At 47.3% G+C, this 21,209-nt stretch overlaps 1 protein-coding gene across 2 annotated transcripts in view; it reads right to left on the bottom strand.

The window, feature by feature from the left end:
* Adgra1 (adhesion G protein-coupled receptor A1) overlaps positions 1–21,209 on the bottom strand; it is a 44,308-nt gene that overhangs the window by 4,717 nt on the left and 18,382 nt on the right. For both annotated transcript variants that reach the window (XM_021211819.1, XM_029540146.1), the window contains one exon: positions 20,969–21,114. In XM_021211819.1, the coding sequence (XP_021067478.1) occupies positions 20,969–21,114 (146 nt within the window). The remainder of the gene's footprint in view (positions 1–20,968; positions 21,115–21,209) is intronic.

Below are 21,209 nucleotides of genomic sequence, written 5' to 3'. Positions count from 1 at the left end.
AGCTTCCTATGGTGTTGAACCATGGTAGGGCCACCTCCAGGCCAGCTCAGAGAGGATTCTCTCAAGAAAGAGGCTGCTGTTACATAGACCCTGAGTGTGGCACAATGACCCTACGTGTACTATAACTAGGACCCAGACTCAAAGGCTGGGAGGAGGGCCTTCTAGGGGCACTGTGGCAATTAGAATTCAAGAATGAAGGCGCAGTGGAGCATGACATAGTGCATGCCTGTAACTCTAGTGCTTGGGAGACAGGGCAAGGAGAACTGTGGTGTTTGTGAACTGCCTGTGCTCCACAGTAGCCAAGCTCCAGAGAGGCTAGTGCCACACGGTGATACCCTACCTAAAAGTAAATAAAATAAGCTAACAGTCCGGGTGAACTCCACTCGAAGGAAGGTCACGTGACATTCCCAAGGGTCGTGGGATACTGCTCTGAACGAAGCTGGGTCACCAGGAAGGAAGAGCACAGGGAACGCCAAGCTTAGGGGGAGCTAGAAAAAGATTTTTCTCCCTTTAACTTCTTCAAACAAAAGGTGAGTGTTACAACAGAGAAGTTTGACATTCTGTGAGTTCATGCAGGACATAGGGTGAGAGGCTTGACATTTGTGACATAAAAGAAGAGGGGAGGCGGCCTTGAGTTACAAGATCTCTTTGGATGTTTCACGTGAATTAGTTCAACTTTATTTTCTTGGACTTTGATTAGATTGGGTCTTTTAATCTCTGAGGTGGCTGTGAGACACTAAGAGAAAAAAATCTAATTAATATATTAAATTTGAAATAAAAAATTATAACAACACAAACACAGGAAGAGAAGGAGGAAGGAAAAAACAGAAACCACATCAAAACAGTGTGGCAAAAGAAATAGAAAAAGAAAAGAGAATAAATGGAGACAATCTAACCAAGTGAAAAATTAGTTACATTGTAACAAAGTAAACACTCTACTTCAAGATAGAGATTGTTACAACAGAGGGGGAAAAAAAAAAGAAAGACCCAACTGGGGATAGTATAGACCAGAAGAGATAGGGCCTGGAAGTAGGCCTGTAAGAGTCATCTCCTTGCCCTCTAGGTCCGTGGTTCTCCACCTGTGGGTTGCGACTCCCTTGGGGTCAAATAACCCGTTCACAGAGATCACAATCAGATATTTGCATTACTCTTCATAACAGTATTAAAGTTTCAGATTTGAAGTAGCAATGAAAATAATGTTATGATTGGGAGGCACTACAACATGAGGAACTGTATTAAAAGGTTGCAGCATCAGGAGGCTGGAGAACCATTGCTCTAAGCCAAGAAAGGCTAACAGGCCAGCAGCAGAAGAGAAAACAGGCTTGAGCAAGACAGAAGTAACACAGGCTCGGGCAAGACATGACATTTGCGATTGGCTGGGAGGCAGCGCAGCATCGACCGATAGAGGGTTCAAAATACCAGAACAAACTGATAGATAATAGGGGAGAAAGAGCATATCCCCGAGTTGCAGTTGGTATTAAAGTTCCTCCTCTCAGCAAGAGACAGAACAACCAACTAAAATTCAGTGAGGAAATAGAGCCACAGTATTTAAAGATATCAGCCTCAAGACTCCTTGTAACACATCCCACTAAACAATGTCACCAATGTGATCCTCCTCTAGTCACCGTGGCTTGTTTACCATGACACCAGTGTCATTAACACGTTACTCTCCAGAATGGGTGGCTTATTCATCCATATGAGAATAGCACCCACACATCTTCCTTTAGTCCATGTAGCCCATGCATCATGGCAACCATAACATTCATACATCTTCCTCCAGTGTGTGTGTTCACCATGTCAACCATGACATCTTGACATTCTTCTCTGCTGTGTGTGACCTGCCAGCCATGGTCCATGCATCCTCCTCCAGAGCCTGCGATATGTTCACCATGAAAACAGAGGTATCCACACATCTTTCACTGTGTGGTTGCTTCAGCAAGACAACACAGGTAAGCGTGCAGTGCTTCCTCCAAGGAGCATGTACTGATCACCATGACAACAGTGGCATCCTGTTTCATTGTATGTGGCCTGTTTACCATATTAATAATGTTATTCAAATACCTTCTTTCACTGTTTATGTGGCCTGTTCACCATGGCAACAGTGGTATCCACACATCCCTCTTCACTGTGCGTGGCTTGTTTACTATGACAACACTGGTACCCTATCTGTGCTCTTTCATTACATGTAGCATATTCACTATGACAACAATGGCATCCTCTAGTGTATCACCGGCTCTTCAACAGGTATATGTCATAGAAGACTCAAACATTCAGAAGATTTGAAATCATGCAGAACATATTCTCTAGTCATAAATAAATTAGATGAGAGGTTGGTAGCAATATTTTGCTCAAGATACCACAAATACTGTGGACTTAACAACACACTTATAAAATATTCATGGAATAAGGTTGAAATTATAAAGAATATACCCTAAACAATTCCAAAGAAAATGTAACACACCAAAATTTCTTCACTGTATATACCACAGGGATAAAAGGGAAAATTATAGTTTCCAATCTTCCATTAGAAAGAAGAGAAAGATCTGAAGTTTCTACCTTGACAAGGTGAAAAAACAAGACATCAAGTTTGGCTCTAGGTTGCCACCTGATGAAGATGATAAAGATTAGGGACAAATCCTGAAAACTTGCTCCCAGCAAAAGCCAGTGAAGCTATAAACTCTTAGACTAATAAAGAGAGAAGAAGGACTGATGAGGTGGCTCAGTGGGCAAAGGACCTTGCTTTGCAAGCCCAAGATTGATTTCTGCAACCCAAATAATAACCTAATAACCTGGTAGACAGGGAGAACCAATGCCACAGAGTTGCCTTCTAACTGCCACACATACCATGGTGTGTACCCCCCCATTCATTGTGCACACACATCAGTGATAATAAACTAATTAAAAACATTGTTTGAGATTACTTCCAATCTGAAGAAAGCGTTACTGTTGTACACTCTATAGATACACTACAGGGATCAAGGGTGTACATAGTGAATAGCTGCATGCGAACAGATTCAGTAACTTTGATGAAATGGATATATTGCTTGGGAAAAAATAAAACCAAAACCTTAGAAAATTTTGCTGGAATTGCTAGCCAAAGGCAAAAAGAAAATCAATTCTTTCCCGTAGAGTGTCAACCGTACTTCAGGCGGGTCCCTTGCCTGGAAGTAGTTCCCCAACACAAAACTCCATTTTTTTGGGGGGGGTCTTATTGTTTTTCTCATTGTTTTGGTTTTAATTTTGTGTGTAGTGAGGTAGAGAGAATCTGAGAGAAGTTGGGGAGGGAAAACGTATGATCAAAATATGTTGTATAGAAGAAAAAAAAAAAGAACACCTTGCTGGTGGGTCTGATGGCACATACCTCCTCTGGAAGGCAGAGACAGGAGGATCTCTGAAAGTTCAAGTCTAGCCTGGACTACATAGCAAGACTTTGTCCCAAGAAAACAAAATACAACCCCCCCTCAACCAACCAACCAACCAACCAACCAACCAACCCCCATACCAAACTAAAACAAACTTTAGTGTGCTCTGTCTAATAAAAATGGATTTTTAACATCTTACATACTCAGTGGGCTTTCTGGCAGAGTATTATACGTGCTTGCTCATATGACAAATTTGGAGGGGGTGGGCAGGAAAGTTTTTCTCAGTTTTGAGGTCAGTGGGCCCTGATGTCAAAACCAGACACAAAGCATCGATGAGGTCAGTTATTTGTACCTGGAGTCCTTTGCAATTAACTCTCCAGTAATGTATAAATAAACGAAGTCTTAGCATTTTATAAAAGTATGACTCTGGCCTGGTTTGTTATTCATACATTTTAACAATGTAGTTCAATGTATCAGCAGTGTGGAGAACATGGTGAGATCATTAGCTGGATTCAGGAAAAGTATTGAGTGGAAATAGTGTGTATTCATTCATGAATTCAGCCAACCAGCAAAAGAAGGCAGTGCCTATAAGTCTATAAGTCACCTGGGGAAAATTTGCACCAGATGAGGATGAAGATGAGGAGGAAGATGTGTTTCTGTTTGTGGATAATAAGATGGACTGCATGAGAAATTCTGCAGGATCTATGGGACATGTGTGCAAATTTAAGATGGTGCAGAGTTGACACACACACACACACATTTTTATATTTGAGAAATAACAGGAGACATTGAGAAATAAAGTAAAGATGTCATTAAATGGCATACACTTATCACAGTCACAGCCCCAGAAGATTTTATACTTGTGAAATTTGAAAATTTGATTCTATAGTTATTTGGGAGTGTAAATGATTGGACTATTCAGATCCACCTTGAAAGGCCAAGAAGAATCTCTGGTACTCCCAGATTTCTGACATGATTGGGATTTCTGACGTGTGCCTGTCTTCACAGGACATGGGTTCAGAAACATCTGAGCCAACTGTGTCTGACACAAAAGGCTGCACACTGGAGTGGTTTGTATTTTTGCTCTGATTGTAGGCAAGCGCTCTACCATAGAGCCATACTCCAACCCTGAGTGATCTTATTAATCTCAGGCACTAAGCCAGGCAGAGTCACTGTGGGATGGAAAAATATCACTCATAGACATGCCTAGGGCCAGCCATAAGGGCACTTTTGGGACTTGGCTGTGAAAGTTATCAAACTCAAAGCGAAATGAATAAAAACCAGTGACTAATTAAATAATCAAGTGGGAGCTGATTAAGAAGAGCCTGCTATGTGCCTGCTAGGAAGAGCCACCACAGCAGACTGCTGGGAACATACCTGCACAGAGGCCACCCCACCTGCAGCAGGACACACTCCTGCAGCTCCTCAGCTTCAGGCAGCACCATTTGGATTGGCTGCTCAAGGTCACTTATTACATTCCCATGGGTATTACCCTCCTTATCGCCCTCGGTTGCTTCTCCCCATTGAATACACTCATGGTTTACCACGACATGCACAGCCTCCCATAAACTTCCCATAGAATGAACTCTGATGGATATCTAGGTGAATGTCAGATTCTCTGCCTGCATTTGTTGTAGCTCGGTAAGCATGCATGGGTCCTACCCATGTAAGCGCAAGTGAGCTCCGTGCTGGGGAAACCCTGCAAACAGACGCTGCTCAACAGTTTTGGAGGACATACCAGGTCTGCAGCATACTTGCAAAAGCACAAAAAATAAGGCAACAAATGGATGGGGCAATGTGTGTGTGTGTGTGTGTGTGTGTGTGTGTGTGTGTGTGATGGACAGTCACGTGGGTATAACTAGGCCATGGAAGGAGGGTGGATACATGGAGGGTGATGGACAGTAGAGAGTGGGTGCTCAGGTGGAGGGCTATAGCCTTGGAGGGTGACTAGAAAGTGCAGGCTGGTACAACAGAGGACCAGTGGCCAAGGCTTTCATCATAAACTGTTGGGAGGAGGTGGGAGAAGGCCACTGTCTTAGCAGGAGACGCCTTAGGGAAATTCCCTAGAGGATGTAGAACACACCTGTCACAGTCCACTTCAGCTGTCAATGTAAGACACACCTAGAGCCACACGGGAAGAGGAAACCTCAACTGCAGAACTACTTTGATCAGGTTGGTCTTTGAGGCACTGACTGTCTTATTACTAACTGATGTAGGAGGGCTCAGCCCACCGTATGCAGTGCCCTGCCTAGGCAGGTGGGCCAGGGCTGAATGAGAAAGGCGGCTGAGCAGGCCAAAGTGAGCAAGCCAGTAAGCAGTGCCCTTCTTCTGTGGTCTCTGCTTCATTTCCTGCCTCCAAACCCCTACCTCGGCTTCTCTTGATGATACACTGTAACCTATCATTCAGACAAACCCTTCTCTCCTCCTAGCTGTTTTTGGTCAGTGTATTATCACAGCAGCAGCAACAACAACAACAACAACAACAACAACAAAAAAAAAAAGCAAACCAGAATACCGCCAGGCACCAGGGACCCCATTCTCACAGGGACTCATTTGAAATGGTGATAGATACCCAGTGCTGGGACTGTAGGAGAGAACTACCCAGGGCTAGGTGGGAATCTGGTATGGAGTGGGACTCGCTGACCTCCTGGTGAATCCTGGTGTGAGCTGCAGCAGGTGGGCTGTGGTTTGGCCCCATTTGGGGCGCTCCATCCCCCACTGGTCTCCAGGGCAGGGGAGGACCAAATTTTTCAGACATCTGAGATTAATGTCCCCCTCTGAGCAGATGACAGTGGCACTGGAAGAACCAGTTTCCCAGGACAAGGTCTGCAGGCCTGCTAAGGCAGTACTGGACAGTGCTGAGTGACCCTGCTGCGACCTACAGCAGTCTTCAATCACCAAGTAATGACTGAAACTCAGGGCCACTAATTCTCTCCGACTCCTCTGGGTCCTGGGCTTGCAAAGGAGACAGGTTCCCCTCGAACAGAGCAAAGCCATCATCCCTGTTCCACTGCTGCCAGGAGTCGGCAATAGCAAGGGGTGTCTTGAGGCTGGACACCCTGGGGGATGTGACTACCTTCCCACTCAGAATGAGGTCTCAGGCTACTCTGTGCTCAGAACCGAGGTTTTCTGTGTCCCCAACCTTAGAAAGAGCAGAGAGTCCCTGTGCATAACATCAGGTCTGCTGGCTCTAGACAGCCAGGCACTGGCTGGCCTTCAGAGCCCTGCAGACAGCTCCGGACAGAACCTGCTTAGGGGGCGATCTCCAATCACAGCTCACTCATGAGTTTTCCTACTGCTGTTATGGACAGGGTGCTGTTGCATCATCAGGCTGCCTACTAGTGTGTGCCGCTACACAGCATGATACCTTCCACATGCTAGGAGTCCCACATGGTCCTGTTATCCTTCCCTTGGCTTTCTGAGATTGCAATCTGGAAGTTTTTTGTGTATTTACTTCCACATCCAGCCAGAACAACTCCCCAGATTCTGACCGTGGTTCTGGCCTTCACTCAGCTAGCAGGCAGACTCACTCTGTGACAGCATTATACAAATTGGGTTGCTTCCTGACAAACCATCTTCCCTAGCCCTAATGTTCTGCCTTGGTGCAGGCTCACATTCTGCCATAGACAAAGCACTGAACACCACATGGAGTCCCCGTAGCAGGTCTTAGCCAAAGTCTAATTTCCCAGGAAATGAAAGACTCCTGTGACAGCAGACTTAACACCCACCCGTTAGCAGTCACTGCATGGAGGCACCGTCTAGCTATGTGGGGGTCAGGTTGGTCTCCACCTTCATGGAAAGACCACCATGTATACAGGACAGTGGTGTGACAGGGCAGATTCAGGGGGGCGGGGTGGGATATGGAAGACTGAAGAGGTACCAGCTTGACACGAATGAGGCAAAGCAGCCAGCCTGGACAACTGCTGGTAAAGGAAGATCTCGCAGGGTAAGGGGCTGAGCCGTGATGGGCGCAGGCTTCTTATGCATACTGCTCAGTGGCCGCTGAGGTATTGTCTTTGGGTTGAAAACACTACTTTACAGTTTGGGGTTCTCTGTTCCCTAAGAAAAACCCTGACACTTTCTCATCAAGCGACACACACACACACACACACACACACACACACACACACACACACACTTCTTCCCAAGAAAAGTAGGGCCTTTGTGAGAAGAGAGTGGCTGACCTTTAGGAGAAGGGTCTAAACCTACGCAGGCCAGGGCCAAAGGGGAGATTGCCCCCCTAAGCAGGTTCTGTCTGGAGCTGACTGCTGGGCTCTGGAGGCCAGCCAGTGCCTGGCTGTCTAGAGCCAGCTGACCCAATGTCATGCACAGGGACTCTCTGCTCTTTCTATGGCCGGGAACACAGGGTAGCCTGAGTCCTCATTCTGAATGGGAAGGTAGTCACATTTCCCATGGTGTCTACATGTTCTAGCCTCAAGACACCCCTTGCTGTTGCAGACTCCAGGCAACAGTGGAACAGGGGTGATAGGTTTGCTCTTTTCGAGGCAAGCCCAGGACCCAGAGAAGTCGGAGAGAATTAGTGGCCCTGAGTTTCAGTCATTACTTGGAGATTGAAGACTGCTGTAGGTCGCAGCAGGGTCACTCGGCACTGTCCAGTACTGCCTTAGCAGGCCTGCAGACCTTGTCCTGGGAAACTGGTTCTTCCAGTGTCACTGTCATCTGCTCAGAGGGGGGACATTACAGTAGGTGGGTGGGAAGGCTGTTCCTCCTGTGCAGAGTCCCAGCTTAGCTCCAAGCCTTCAGCGGACACAGCTACAACTTCAAGTCTTTCCCTCCTTCCTGGCTTGCCTGCAGTATCTGGCTTTGTCAGCAGAGGGCGTCAGAGGCTGCCGAGGTGCCTCTTGACCCAAGTCATTGCTTTTCTTGCTGCATTACTAGTGTTCAGTACCAGGTGGATGCTGGACTATGGTAGAGCCCCACCTCACCCAATGACAGCTGCCTGGGCCATGGACCCTTGCCCCAGTGCCTGTCTTGTCCTCGTCCTGACTGCCAGGAGGTCTCATAAGGTGGTGGGCATGTTCTCTTCACTGGGTTAGATTCCTTGCTTGCCCTGAGGAGGCTCCAGATGCACTCTCCTCTGGAACCTTCTCTTGTGTCATGTCCCCCTAGTATCGGAGCTTCCCTCTGTAGGGAGGCTTCTGTTTTCTGAGTCTTTCAGCTCTAGCCAATAACCCTTAATGACTCTAGGCCTCTTATGAACCATCAGCCTACCGGACACAGGACAGGTGCAGATTGAAGCATCTAGCTTGGGGGTTAGTCCCAGGATGTCAAAGGGAGAGGAAGAGAGGCCCTCAAAAGGCTAACCTCTAGACATAAGAGCTTAGAATCACACAGCCAGGGCTATAAGGTCAGGGAGGTGGGACCAGGAAGCCTGAGAGTATGGGAAGCACTAGGGCTGGACCAACCACAGCACCATAGAAATAAATTGCAATGATTGCACAGTGAGGTGGAACAATGAGCCATATTGCAAATAGTTATGTAACAGGCCATAAAGAATGGTGTACAGGAAAAAAAAACATGATAAAAATAAAATAATGAAATGGTCCCAGGAGTCCCAGCTCAGGCCCAGGGACACCTGTGCAAGGGTTACAAACCTGGGTGGCAAACTACAGACAATGGGGCACTCTGAAAGTAGGCCAGTGGGACTAGGGGCTAGATAGGTATGGGAGTCCCTCCCAGCTGCAGGCCACACACATCCCTGCACACTCATAATGCATCCTCATATGCTGGTGGGGGTGGGGTAGAGTGAGGGAGGGAGGAAGAGAGAGAGAGAGAGAGAGAGAGAGAACCTAGCCAGTGATGTGTCGGAACCCTGGAAGGAGGCTTTGTTGGGAGCCAAGCCTGTCCTCCTACTCTGTAGTCCTGGTTTTTGGGGGCCTGTGTTTTGTGGTGGTACATTTATGTCAACTTGTCATCAGCTGGAGTCATTTTGGAAGAGGGAACCTCAGTTGAGAGAGTAACCTCACTAGACTGGCCTGTGGGGAAACCTATGCTGCATTTTCTTGATTAATATTTGATGGTGTGGGAGGAGCTCACTATAGGCAGTGCAACTGCTGGGCTTGTGGTCCAGGGTGCTATGGGAAGGCAAGCTGAGGGCTGGAGAGATGGCTCAGTGGTTAAGAGCACTGACTGCTCTCTCTTCCAAAGGTCCTGAGTTCGAATCCCAGCAACCACATGGTGGCTCATAATCATCCATAATGAGATCTGACTTCCTCTTCTGGAGTGTCTGAAGACAGCTACAGTGTACTTACATATAATAAATAAATAGATCTTTAAAAAAGAAGAAGGCAAGCTGAACAGATCCCGAAGAAGAGAAACCAGTAGGCAGAACTTCTCTATGGCCTCTGCCTTGATTCTCGCGTCTGGGTTCCCATCTTCAGTTTCTGCCCTGACTTCCCTGACGATGGGCTTACAAGCTGTAAGGAGAAATAAACCCTTTCCTCTTCAGGCTCCTTTTAGTAATGGTGCTTTATCACAGCAATAGAAACCCTAACTAAGACAGCCTGGGGCCCTACCTTTCAAGTCACTTGGATGCCAATTGGAAATGGTGTACCTGTTGGAATAAATTCATTCCTAGAACTCTGAGACACTATGGAAGAGGGCTCAGAACCCAGCCACAATCTTACCACACTGGGTTGAGCCTACCATTTACATGAATGACATTTGTACAGCACACAGTGCATACACTTGGCATACATGTATCATACAAACACAGGCTTACACACACACACACACACACACACACACACACACACACACACCTACCTACCTGTTCATGCATGCACATACAACTTTAACACATATATATTTATTTACTGAAATTCTTGTGTACTCATAGACTGCATACTTGCTTTAGGAGGCAGCAAGCCAGGTCACAAATATATTAGGACATCAACTAACAGATGAGCTGGAGGAATATGAGCAAGAGTCAGGCCCATATCCGGGACACTGCCCAGTGCTGTGACTATGGCCATGGGAGGGGTCTTGCTATTTGATGGACAACTAATCCCAGGGGTTTAGGAGCTGAGGCAGGAGGAGGACCATTGAGCCTGCTCTTGGAGGAGATCAAAGTCCCAGAAAGCACGCGTGATGTGTTGGGATCATGGATGTGCTGGGGTGGATTGTCAAGGAACATGGTCAGGATATGGGGTTGATGCAGCCCAGGGCATTACTGGGCATCTTGGAGACCTCTTGTACAGAGGCAGTAACAGTTTCAAAGCCTTATGTGATGGTTGATTTCCATTGGCAGGATCTGGAATCGTTTGGCAAGGAAGAGTCAGCAAGGGACTGTCTGGATCAGGTTAGTCTTTAGATTTGCTTGTGAGAGTTTTCTTTTCTTTTCTTTTTTAAAAACTTCCTTTGTTTTTAATTTTATGTGTATAGGCATTTTATCTGCGTGTCTGTCTGTGTGCCACATACATGCAGTGCCCATAGAGGCCAGAAGAGGGCACTAGATTCCTTGGGAATGTAATTACAAATGGTTCTTTAGCTGTTATGTGAGTGTAATTGAGCCCAGGCAGTGCTCTTAACCAATGAATCGCCTCCCTAGACCCCGTGAGGAATTTTTTTAGTTGGGTTAATTGAAGTGGAAGGTCCACCCAGAATGTGAGTGGAGTCATTTCATGGTTCAGGCCTCGGACCTGGAATGAAGAGAGAAAGCTGTGCACGGGCAATCCTTGCTCTCTGATTTCTAACCATGGATGCACTGTGGCTCAGTGTTCTCGAGCTCCTCCTGTTCTGCCTTTCCCACAGTGATGGACTAGTCTGAAACTGTGAGCTAAAACAGCCCCCTCCTTTCCCAGGTTGCTTTTTTGTCATGGTATTTTAACTGTGCAGTTGGGAAAGAAATGAAGACATTTTGGCTCTGCCCTCTGCAACCTTTATGTCTTTAAGACACAAGATTCATGGTGAGATATTCAGAGGGATTTCTACACTGAACTCAGGCAAGGAACCTGAGCTAAGGTACTGGTCCACTCCCATCCACTTGCATAAAAAGGCTGACTCAAGGTTCCTGTGTACCTGGGGTGCATCCAATACACCCATGGTGACAGAGGGAGGTGCTTTAGGCAAGGAGAAGATGGGTGGAGACACAGACTTGGAGGTCAAGTGTAGAGTGAGACCAGATGACACCTGCAAATGGCACTGTGACATCTTATTGTTCAGAAAGGCAACTGTGTAATGAGACTAATAAAACATTAAGGCACCACTCCCAAGGTTTTGCTAGAATGAGGCTCCCATGGGTTGGGCTACGGGGTCATTTTTGCCATGATGACAGTTGTACTGGCTAGTTTTGTGTCAACTTGACACAGCTGGAGTTATTACAGAGAAAGGAGCTTTAGTTGAGGAAATGCTTACATGAGATCCAGCTGTAAGGTATTTTCTCAAGTAGTGATCAAGGGGGGAGGGCCCCTTGTGGGTGGGACCATCCCTGGGCTGGTAGTCTTGGGTTCTATAAGAGAGCAAGCTGAGCAAGCCAGGGGAAGCAAGCCAGTAAGAAATATCCCTCCAAGGCCTCTGCATCAGCTCCTGATTCCTGACCTGCTTGAGTTCCAGTCCTGAATCTCTTGGTGATCAACAGCAGTATGGAAATGTAAGCGGAATAAACCCTTTCCTCCCCAACTTGCTTCTTGGTCATGATGTTGTGCAGGAATAGAAACCCTGACTAAGACAACAGTTTATACTGTTGGGTCATCTGCTCCAGGATGTATTTCCTATGTGTGAATTGTTCCTGGATATGAACACCTGCCATGGTTTCACATGTCCACCAAGGTTCCGGAATCTTCTGGGTTCCTACAGGATCGCTGAGAAGGCTCTCATGGAGGTGGCGAGTGGGTTTGAGGAAGCTTTATATAACACTTTCTGGTCTTCCTGCCCACTCACAGACAATGGGAACAGGTCAATGTTATGGCCCTTGGACCATGTGGGTGAGGAGACACAATATGGTTAGTGGTCTGGGATGCCTCCAGAGTCTGTGGGGATAAGAATGTGGGGTTCAGAGCCCTGGAAGCTTGGCTATAGCTGTGTGCAGGCTTCCATGCCTCTCTATCTGGGAAACTGGGCCAGGACATTAACTCTAAGGCCCCTTTGCCCTGGCACTCAAAGATCTGTGAAGAAAGGTAAGAGAGAATAGCAGGGATGCTTTATCAGCCACAAAGCAGACTCTAAAGGCAACCACCATCCTAAGAGTGTCTAGGCTGCCTGGCTCCTGATCCCAGCATCCTGTCAGCTTCCCAACGTCTTCCACCATCTTTAGAGCATTAGACCACCCAAGGAGGAGGTTAAGCCTCATCCCTGTCACCTGCCTGGCATCTGTCTGCCTGCATGAGACCACAGCTCACTGCAGCACAGGACTCCTCAAGTGTGAGGTTCAAGTGTAACAGATGTAGGTGAACTTGCCCTGTTGGTCATTTTCAGGGTTCCTAGCTCTGTGTGCAGAGCAACCCTGGCTGACACTTAGACATAAGAACATTAGAAACCCATGGTAGCTTTCAGAATTTGCTACTGTTGCCCAAGAAGGGGTTCCTGGATGAGGGTCCCAGTGAGTTATTCTACTAACATATCTGCCCCTGGGGCTTCAGCAAAGTTGTCCTCATTATATGGGAGGAAACAAATGACCTTTCTCAAAGCTGGCTCTTGAAGTTGACTGCAATCTTCTTGTGGCTGCTGGGAATTTTCTTCCAAACAGAAGCACCACTGGTGGGCTTACCATAACGGATGCTACTGGGGGAGAAACCATCAGAAGAGGCAAACCAGACTGGACACTTAGGATGTTACCACATGTAGCTAGCTCCTGAGCAGGTACAAACCACCCCAGGACGTTCATGGGTCTCAGAAATGGCTTTCCTTAGGCTGATGGAGGGTAGAGAAAACGTGGCCAGATGTGTCCACAGAGACCATCTCGGAATGAGGGTAGACGGTCAGGATTGGGAGAGCGGTCCCTGAGGTGGCCAGCAGGCCTGGTCTATGAGACTAGCCACTATCCCGCTAAGGTAACAGGTGTAACTTGACACAGTGGTTGAATAGAATTTAATTGTGTGCTCAGGACTGATTGCTCTTCTGTCCAGGAGTCCTGCCTGTGATAGTCAGATTGCATGGTTTAACAGGGGACAGGAACAGAGAAGTTGGTTGACTAAGGTTACACGAAATTAGGAACAAAGCAAGTCATGGGTAGCTCTTATGTAGTACTAAGTGCCTTGATTTCCCAGTAGTGGGGTCTAACTATACCCCTACTTTGTGTAAGAAAACTTAGCCCAGAGGATAGTATCCACACTTGGCTTAGTTGTGTGTTCGTTTGTTTTTTTTTTTTTACATATTTCTCATTCCAAATCTTTCTACTTCACCTTTCTCAACATCTTCAAAGACAGATGATTGAAGCAACTTCCTAGGCTGGCAGGCCCTGTATAGTCATGTAGGCAGAGATGGGGAGTCCTGCCAGTCTTCACTGGAGGATGTACACTCTGTGCAGGAGTTGTTTGCCTCGGGTGTTCTATGAGGGTGGCCCTGGCCAATCTTCCCTTAGCTGGAGCCTGGCTCCTAGTGTGGTCTACTTAGGGCTATTTTGTGCTCAGCATTGAGCCTTCAGAACCAGCTTCCCAAGGCTGTTTATGGGAGCAACATTGTATATGCCAGGCAGCAGTATGCCTCCTAAGTGAGGGAGGGGCTCAAGGCTGTGCTCAGACACTAGACCCAGAAAGAACTTTGATGAAGCATGCATGGATGTCAGCTTTCCTAGAAGGAGACAGAATTTATTTAACTATTGGAGGAAAAAATGGGCCAGAGACCCCCAAGAAAATCTAGGACATGGTTACTAGCTATTTTCTCTGAATTGAAACATTTCCTACTGGAGGTTAGAGGAAAGGTCTTAAGACTTAGAAAGTAAACAAAATTTGCAAGGCTCAGGAAGTTCCTCCAACTTACAAGATTTACAGGCTATGTACGCAGTAATTGTTGGGGAGATTTCTTATGGCCTGAACTGACTTCCAGTTGTTCAGAGAGCTCTACAGATAACCCTGTTCTCTTCTGAGTTCTCACTCATTCCCGGGTGGGTTTCAGAGACATACTGGCCTATGAGTCACCCATACTCCAGTAAGTAACCCCTACTTATTATTCTGCAAGTGACCCCAATAAGCTTGTTGATTCATTAGGCTTAAGCCACAGTGGAATTATTTCTTTGGTCTGTTGGTGTCTTATCTGCGATGAAGGGACCTTTGTTAATACCGTCCCAGGAAAAGTTGCACAATAGATACCTGCTCCTGAGTCTAGTTAATGGGTCTTCTGCACTTGTAGGCTCTGTCCTGTGCCCTTTTGTGCAGAGGTACCATTTCATGTTGGTGGCTGCTTTGGAATTCTAAGTCTTGGCTTGTTCTTGATGACATGTGACTGTGGGGCTTTGAAACTTACAAGGAAGAGTGACCCTCATGGTCACCCAGGATTCACAAGGATAAGTTACACATGGTATTCCTTCAATGTATCCAACTCAGACTAGAGGAGATTTATGGAAGAAGTCAATAAATATACAGTAGACTCTGATGAAAGGCCACTAAGAGTGCCAATATTTATGAGTAGGACTTGATGCCAGCCTCTGGTAAATGAAGAGGCCCCATGTGGATGATGGGAAAAGGGAGGTATCCTGTTCCCATGTGGAATGGAGGGAGGGCTTGGTGTTGTTCCCCATGGGTGCTGGGTAATGAACTGGTAAGGTGTGTGTGAGGGGAGGTCTTGGTTCCATTTGGATTCAGAGGGTAGGTTATAGTTGCATGCTGATGTGAGGGGGTTGGTTCTGGCTCAATGTGAATTCTGAGGAGGAGGGTCTGGCTTCATATGGACACATGGGGAGATCTTGGTCTCGTGTGAACATTATGTGGATGAGTTTATGTTTCCATGTAAACATGGCTAGGGACACTTTTAGAGGATGTGTATACTGGGGATGGAATTCTGGTTCCATGTGGAGATTGTGGGGAATCTTGGTCCTGTGAGGGGAGAATTCCAAGGAGGCTGTGGGAAAAGACCTGTGCCTGCAGTCCCAATTGCGCTATATGGTGGCCTCTTAGAGGAGGCCGTATTAGGCATTTACTTTTGTGTGGGGTTGGGGTGGGGAGTGGGAGTTGCACTGATGTGAGCCAGTCATACTTTCAGTGTGCTTGGCTGTGGATCTGGCCACAGTGTAGTAAACTAGAGCACAGGATGTTAGTTGTGAGAGCTGTGGCTATAATGTTCGGCTGGGCTAGGTGTTTCCACATCATCAGAGGCCCTATTTCTGTGCTTGCGATGCTGGTGCAGCATCTCCCATGCATTGGGTAGGCAATGCCCCATCCTGCTATCCCTCTCAGTCAGGCAGCTCAGCTTTTCCTCAGGCTCCCCACATCCCTCTCACCCTCCTTCTCCCAACACAGCTTCCCTCTGGTATGTGTACCATTCTGCCTGCATGCTAAGGCCTCTTCAATGTCACCCTTCCCTCGATGGCAAAGCCAGACTGTCTTTGTCAGAGACCCTCAGTTACCTAGCTGAGGTTGGAAGACTCTCTTTCTTGAGATGCTCTGCTCCCAGCTTCTCTAATGTTTTTCTTGGCTACAAGTGTTTCTTAACCGACAGAGGCTTGAGATGGGATTAAGGATGGGTCTCCCTACTAGATTTATAGCTGTGTCTGTGCCAGAGGCTGCTATCAAGGCTCTGGGCCTGCTGTAGGATGTCTGGGTGACTTCTCTTCAGGGTATTCGACCCCTGGCACTCTCTAGAGGTTATAGTTCCCACTGAGCACACAATACAGTTCCACAGCCCACTTTCCTCTTCCTACTCCAAGAAAGCAAGTAGTGACTAGTCCAGGCACAGCCTAGACTTATCTGGGAGGTAAGATGTACAATCACCTTCTCTCTGCCTATTCTCTGCCCCTCTCCCCGGTCACAGAGCCAATGGACACACATAGAATTTTCTAAACATGGCAAAGAAATGAGGCTTGTCTTTTGGCTGTAGCAAAGCTCTCTCCATAGAGTCTGAGCAGCTGAAACCTCCTCCCATCCCACAATTCCCATAATCAACCTGGGAATTTCTTCACTCTAATTATCACTAAAACAACACAACAACAACAACAAAAACCTCTACATGTTTACAGTTTTTTCCTCCTCTTTCCCAATATCTAATGATCTGTGAAAGTAAAACCACACACTCTTAAGTAACCAAAGACCAGGAAAGGAATCCCAAGGAAAACTATAAACTACTTTCAGATGAATGAAAAACCACACATATTCCTTTGGGACTTGGCAACACCACACACAAGAAAACTTACAGCCATGAAATAGCTATTTTAATTAAAAATTAACCCCTCAATTTCACATGGTTAGGAACAAGGAAGAAGGACAAACCAAACCTCTTCCCACAGAAGGAAGGACAGAGCAGAGATGACAAACCAGAGAGAGGGGAGGGGGTTACACCAAAGGCTGGTTCTTACTTGGCACTAAGAAAAGAAACAAGGCCAATACTGACTTAGATGTTGGGACAGAGCAATTAGCCAGACAGAAGGAAAGACAGGCATTCAGAAGGGCATGGGAGAAGCAACTCAGTCCCTAGGCAACAGTGCCATAATCATTACATGCACACAGCTCCCGGGAATTAACCAAAAACCTTCAGAACTCAAGATCCACACACAGAACCTGTTGTATTTCTATAGGCAAACACTGGGTGATTAGCAATGAAAATTAAGAAAAATCTCAATTTATAGTAACCTTTTTATTTTTATTTTTGGGACAAGGTCTCACTCTGTCATCTCTGCTTGTTCGGAACTCACTACATATCACCAGTTGGTTTTGAACGTGTGGTAATCCCCCTGCTCCAGCCTCCTGAGGGCTGGTAGTATAGGCATGAGCCACCACAGCTGGCTATATTAATATTTAAAATGAAAAAAAGAACTTAAGGAAAAATGTAAACAAGGAGGTTCAAGGCTTCTGTGTTGTGAACTATAGGGGGTCCTGGGGAAATCACAGATTTCCATACATGGAAAGGAGGCTGTGTGGTAGATGTGGAATGTTCCCTGCTCTGCAGGCCACATCATTCACACTGCAGGATGAACTGAAATGACCAGACAGATTTCCCAGAGCCAGTGCTCTTCATCTTTGGCCCAGAACTATGAGCATGTGTGGGTGCTTGTCCTGTCCCTTCATGGGGTTTTGGCGTCTAATGACGTGCCTCTGGGACATAAGCTCCTGTCTGAGTGTCCCCTTGTGTGGCCCCAGGCAGGATCCTGTGGGCAGCAGGGCTGGGCATGCTTTCTTCAAGACATGCCACTGTTGAGGAAGAGACCTCAGTTGCCACATACCCAGGGGCTGCTCTCTGAGGGCTTGGCTGCTCATCGTTGCTCAAGATGCCCCTTAATCTTCTCTCTGTGTTAGTGTTAGTGTGTGTGTGTGTGTGTGTGTGTGTGTGTGTGTGTGTGTGCATGCATGTGTATGCATGTGCACAAATGTACATCTTGAGAGTAAGGGGAGATGAGATCAGGTGAATCACTATTTAAAAATCACAGAATCCCCGCTGAAAGTCTAGATTTTTTGTTGTTGTTGCTGTTGTCATGGAAACTACCATCCTCCATCAGGGTTGAGGAGCAAATACTTGGTTTTAACCTTGGCAATGAGACCCACTCAGGTGCTCTCTGCTAGGCCTCCATGGACCCCTTTCTTTCCTTGAAACAATCCTAACGCACACGTGGAGGCTCTCGGGTGTCAGAGCTGTCTGAGCTCATGTTATCAGCCAATGATAACACCTACCACGAACACCGGGGGTCACAGGCTTACTCACTACTCACTGCCCAAGTCCTGGGAATCTTCTGTGGCTCTATTTTTCTTCAAAGCTCCCCACCTCCCCCCCCCCCCCAGGTGAGTGTGTCTCCTCAGAACTGAGCAGGGCGTGTATTTAGATACGGAGACTGCAGTGTTGCCTCAGGGAAGGGAAGGTTGCTGTAAATGTGGAAAGCTCCTACTGTGTGTCCTGGGCTCCCCCAGGAGCTCACATGGGGAGTTCTTTTAGTACCTCTTCCTGGAAACCTGCAAGCTAGGCTGGCCACATGACCTTTGCACAAAGAGAACAGGGTTCACAGTCACACACATGGGATGTAGTTCTGCCTGTGGTAGCTCAGGGTGCGGTGAGAAGCAGTGTTCAAGTATTATGTCCAGGGAGCAATTAAGCAGGGTATGTACCTGCTGGGCATCTCAGGGGTTCTTTCCAGGGACTGTGAAGTTCCTGGGATTCTGGAATTAATTTCGGCGGATATGGATCTGCACTTATGCCTTAGGGGATCAGAGCAGGATGCAAACCCAGAGAGATGTCCATTGTGTTGTCGCAGGAAGAGACACCTGAGTGATATGCTGGATCAAGGGGGGTATGTTAGAGGCTGCCAGGCCAGAGATGGATGGTGAATTAGTCAGTGTTCTCTAGAATAACAGAAGCAATAGGATGAATGCACACATGTCTATAGTTAAGATTGTTGTACTTGAAAACTATCTAAAAGGAGGTTTGTTACATCGGCTCACGTGATTGAGACTATGTAATCCAACCATGGCTGTCTGCCATGTGGGAGAAGTAGAGGATCCCCTAGAGGCTCAGTTCAAGTAGCTTTGGGGGCCTTAGAACAGGATGGATCAGGGATGCTTCAGTCTGGGACCGAAAACGTGGAAGCTCCCTGGAGAGCCGCTGGTGTGAGTGTGTTTAAAGGTCAAAGAAGATGGAGTCTGGTGTCCATGGGCCATGGTGACCAGAGTAGACATACCCTCTCAGGAAGTGTGAAGTTTGTGCATGCTGGCTGCTATCCCTCTTTCTCACTGCATTCCATCTGGGCCCCAGCCCAGTATGCTGCGGCCACCCTCATTCGAGGTGGGCCTGTCCTTTTCCTTTACTGCATCACGTATTAGTTCCTCACGGACAGACCCAGAAGTCCCTTTCTAGTCTCAGGAAACTCTCAATCCAGTCAAGTTAACCAAGATCAGGTGTCAGAGGGTCATCATGAGGTCTGAGATAAAAGGTTCCCCCTTCCCTCTCCTTCTCCTCTCATCTCTCTGAGAAGGGTCAGGAGCAGCAATTCCCTTACCAGCCCCAGGCCAGGTCAGAAATCAGCAGAGGGAAGCAAGCCTTTAGTAGTGAATGAAGCTGACACCCCTTATAATCCCTGAACCTTCAAATGACATTAACCTGCAAAGAGAGTGACCCTGTTGAGGGTATGCAGATGCATGTATGTGGATGTGGACAACATGTATCTACAGGGGCTATGTACCTGTGCATGAGTGTTCCCGGGTGTATGGGCATGTACCTACATAGGTATATAGAAGGTACATATGGTATACAAGAAGGTATACCAAGCCCAAAGCTAGGGGAAAGGAGCTGGGGAAGACAGGAGGGGTCAGACATGCCAATGACCAAGGGATGGTGGGATCCTAGTGCCATGAACCATCCTAGCACATCAGGTCCTGATTGAACAAGAAGGGCATTTGTGGAACCTCAGTGGTCTATAGGACAGGCGAAGCCTGCTTCATGGAGGATGGCACCTATGCCCAAGGCCTCCTAGGCAGGCTAATCTTGAGTCTGGTTTCAGTTGACTACAGTGTCGGGGGGTTGGTCTTGAGCAAGTGACAGAGAGATGGGGCTCGTATTGGTGACTGCTGTCTACTATGGCTATAGGCATGTTCTCATCTAAAGTAACTCAATTGCTTTGCAGCACAGCTGTTTCCCAGGGGAAGCGAGAGGGCTCCTGGCGCCTCCTAGATGGGCTAGTCTTGTGTTTTCTCTGTCTCTGACTCTGGAAAGAGGGGAACAGATATCCTGCTGTCTTTGCCCTCAGGGGCTGTTTCCAGCATGGGGTTCCATGGTTCCAAGTCTACTGAGAATTCTCTCCGAGGAAAGGGAGCAGTAGACATAGCTTGATCAGACCCTCCTTCTTACTCCATAGGGGCCCAACATGCCAGTGCACAGTGACTATGAAATTAATGCTAGAATGCGCAAAGATTTTCTATTAGCTACAAGCAGGTGCCTTAGCACCACTGAGACCAGAAGTAAACCAAAGCCACGAATGCCCAGTGCCCATGTGTGGTCACCCCAGGAGGCATGGAGGGCCTTCTGTCAGTAACTGGGCAGCTTAGTGTTGCCCATGTAGCATAGGTACACAAGTCCTCAGACCAGCTAAGCTCCAGCCAGAGATACCATGAAGTGCCCTGCTTCTCAAGTTTCCCAGGCCTACCTATATTATATATATATATATATATATATATATATATATATATATATATTATATATAATATAATAATAAGTCCCCGTATTAGCCTCGCCCCCATGACTGGACCCATTTACCTCAGGACTTTGCTCTACTAACCCATGTTACTCCTGGTTCCCATATTCAGCACAGTGGCTCCCAATTCCTGCCCCCAGATTCTGCCCCCCCTCACTGTGCCACCTCCTAGCTCTGTGCAGCCCTCAGGTCACTTATACAGACCAGATCATCTCCAGCCTGGAGCCTGGTGAGGAAGGTTTACAGGACACATCAAAGGTATGTCTGGGGGTCATGGGTTTCTTGGGCTCAGGTGATGGAGGGGCCCATGAATAGTCTTGGATACCTGAGCAAGGGCTGCTTAGGGTACGGTGGCTGGTCTGCACCAGGGCACGGCAGGGCCTTCTTGGTCACCTGTTTGTAGATGTTCCTAGCAGTCACGCCGATCCACAGCATGGTAGAAAGAGTGGAATAGTGCAGAGCAATGCCCACCTGGGAGGAGAGAATGTCAGCCAGCCACCACCTCCAGTCACCACCTCCAGCCACCTCCTCCAGCCACCTCCTCCAGCCACCTGCCCCAGCCACCT

This window comes from Mus pahari, chromosome 1 (assembly GCF_900095145.1).
Source record: "Mus pahari chromosome 1, PAHARI_EIJ_v1.1, whole genome shotgun sequence".
Lineage (NCBI taxonomy): Eukaryota > Metazoa > Chordata > Mammalia > Rodentia > Muridae > Mus > Mus pahari.
This window is presented reverse-complemented; position numbering and strand designations above follow the sequence as displayed.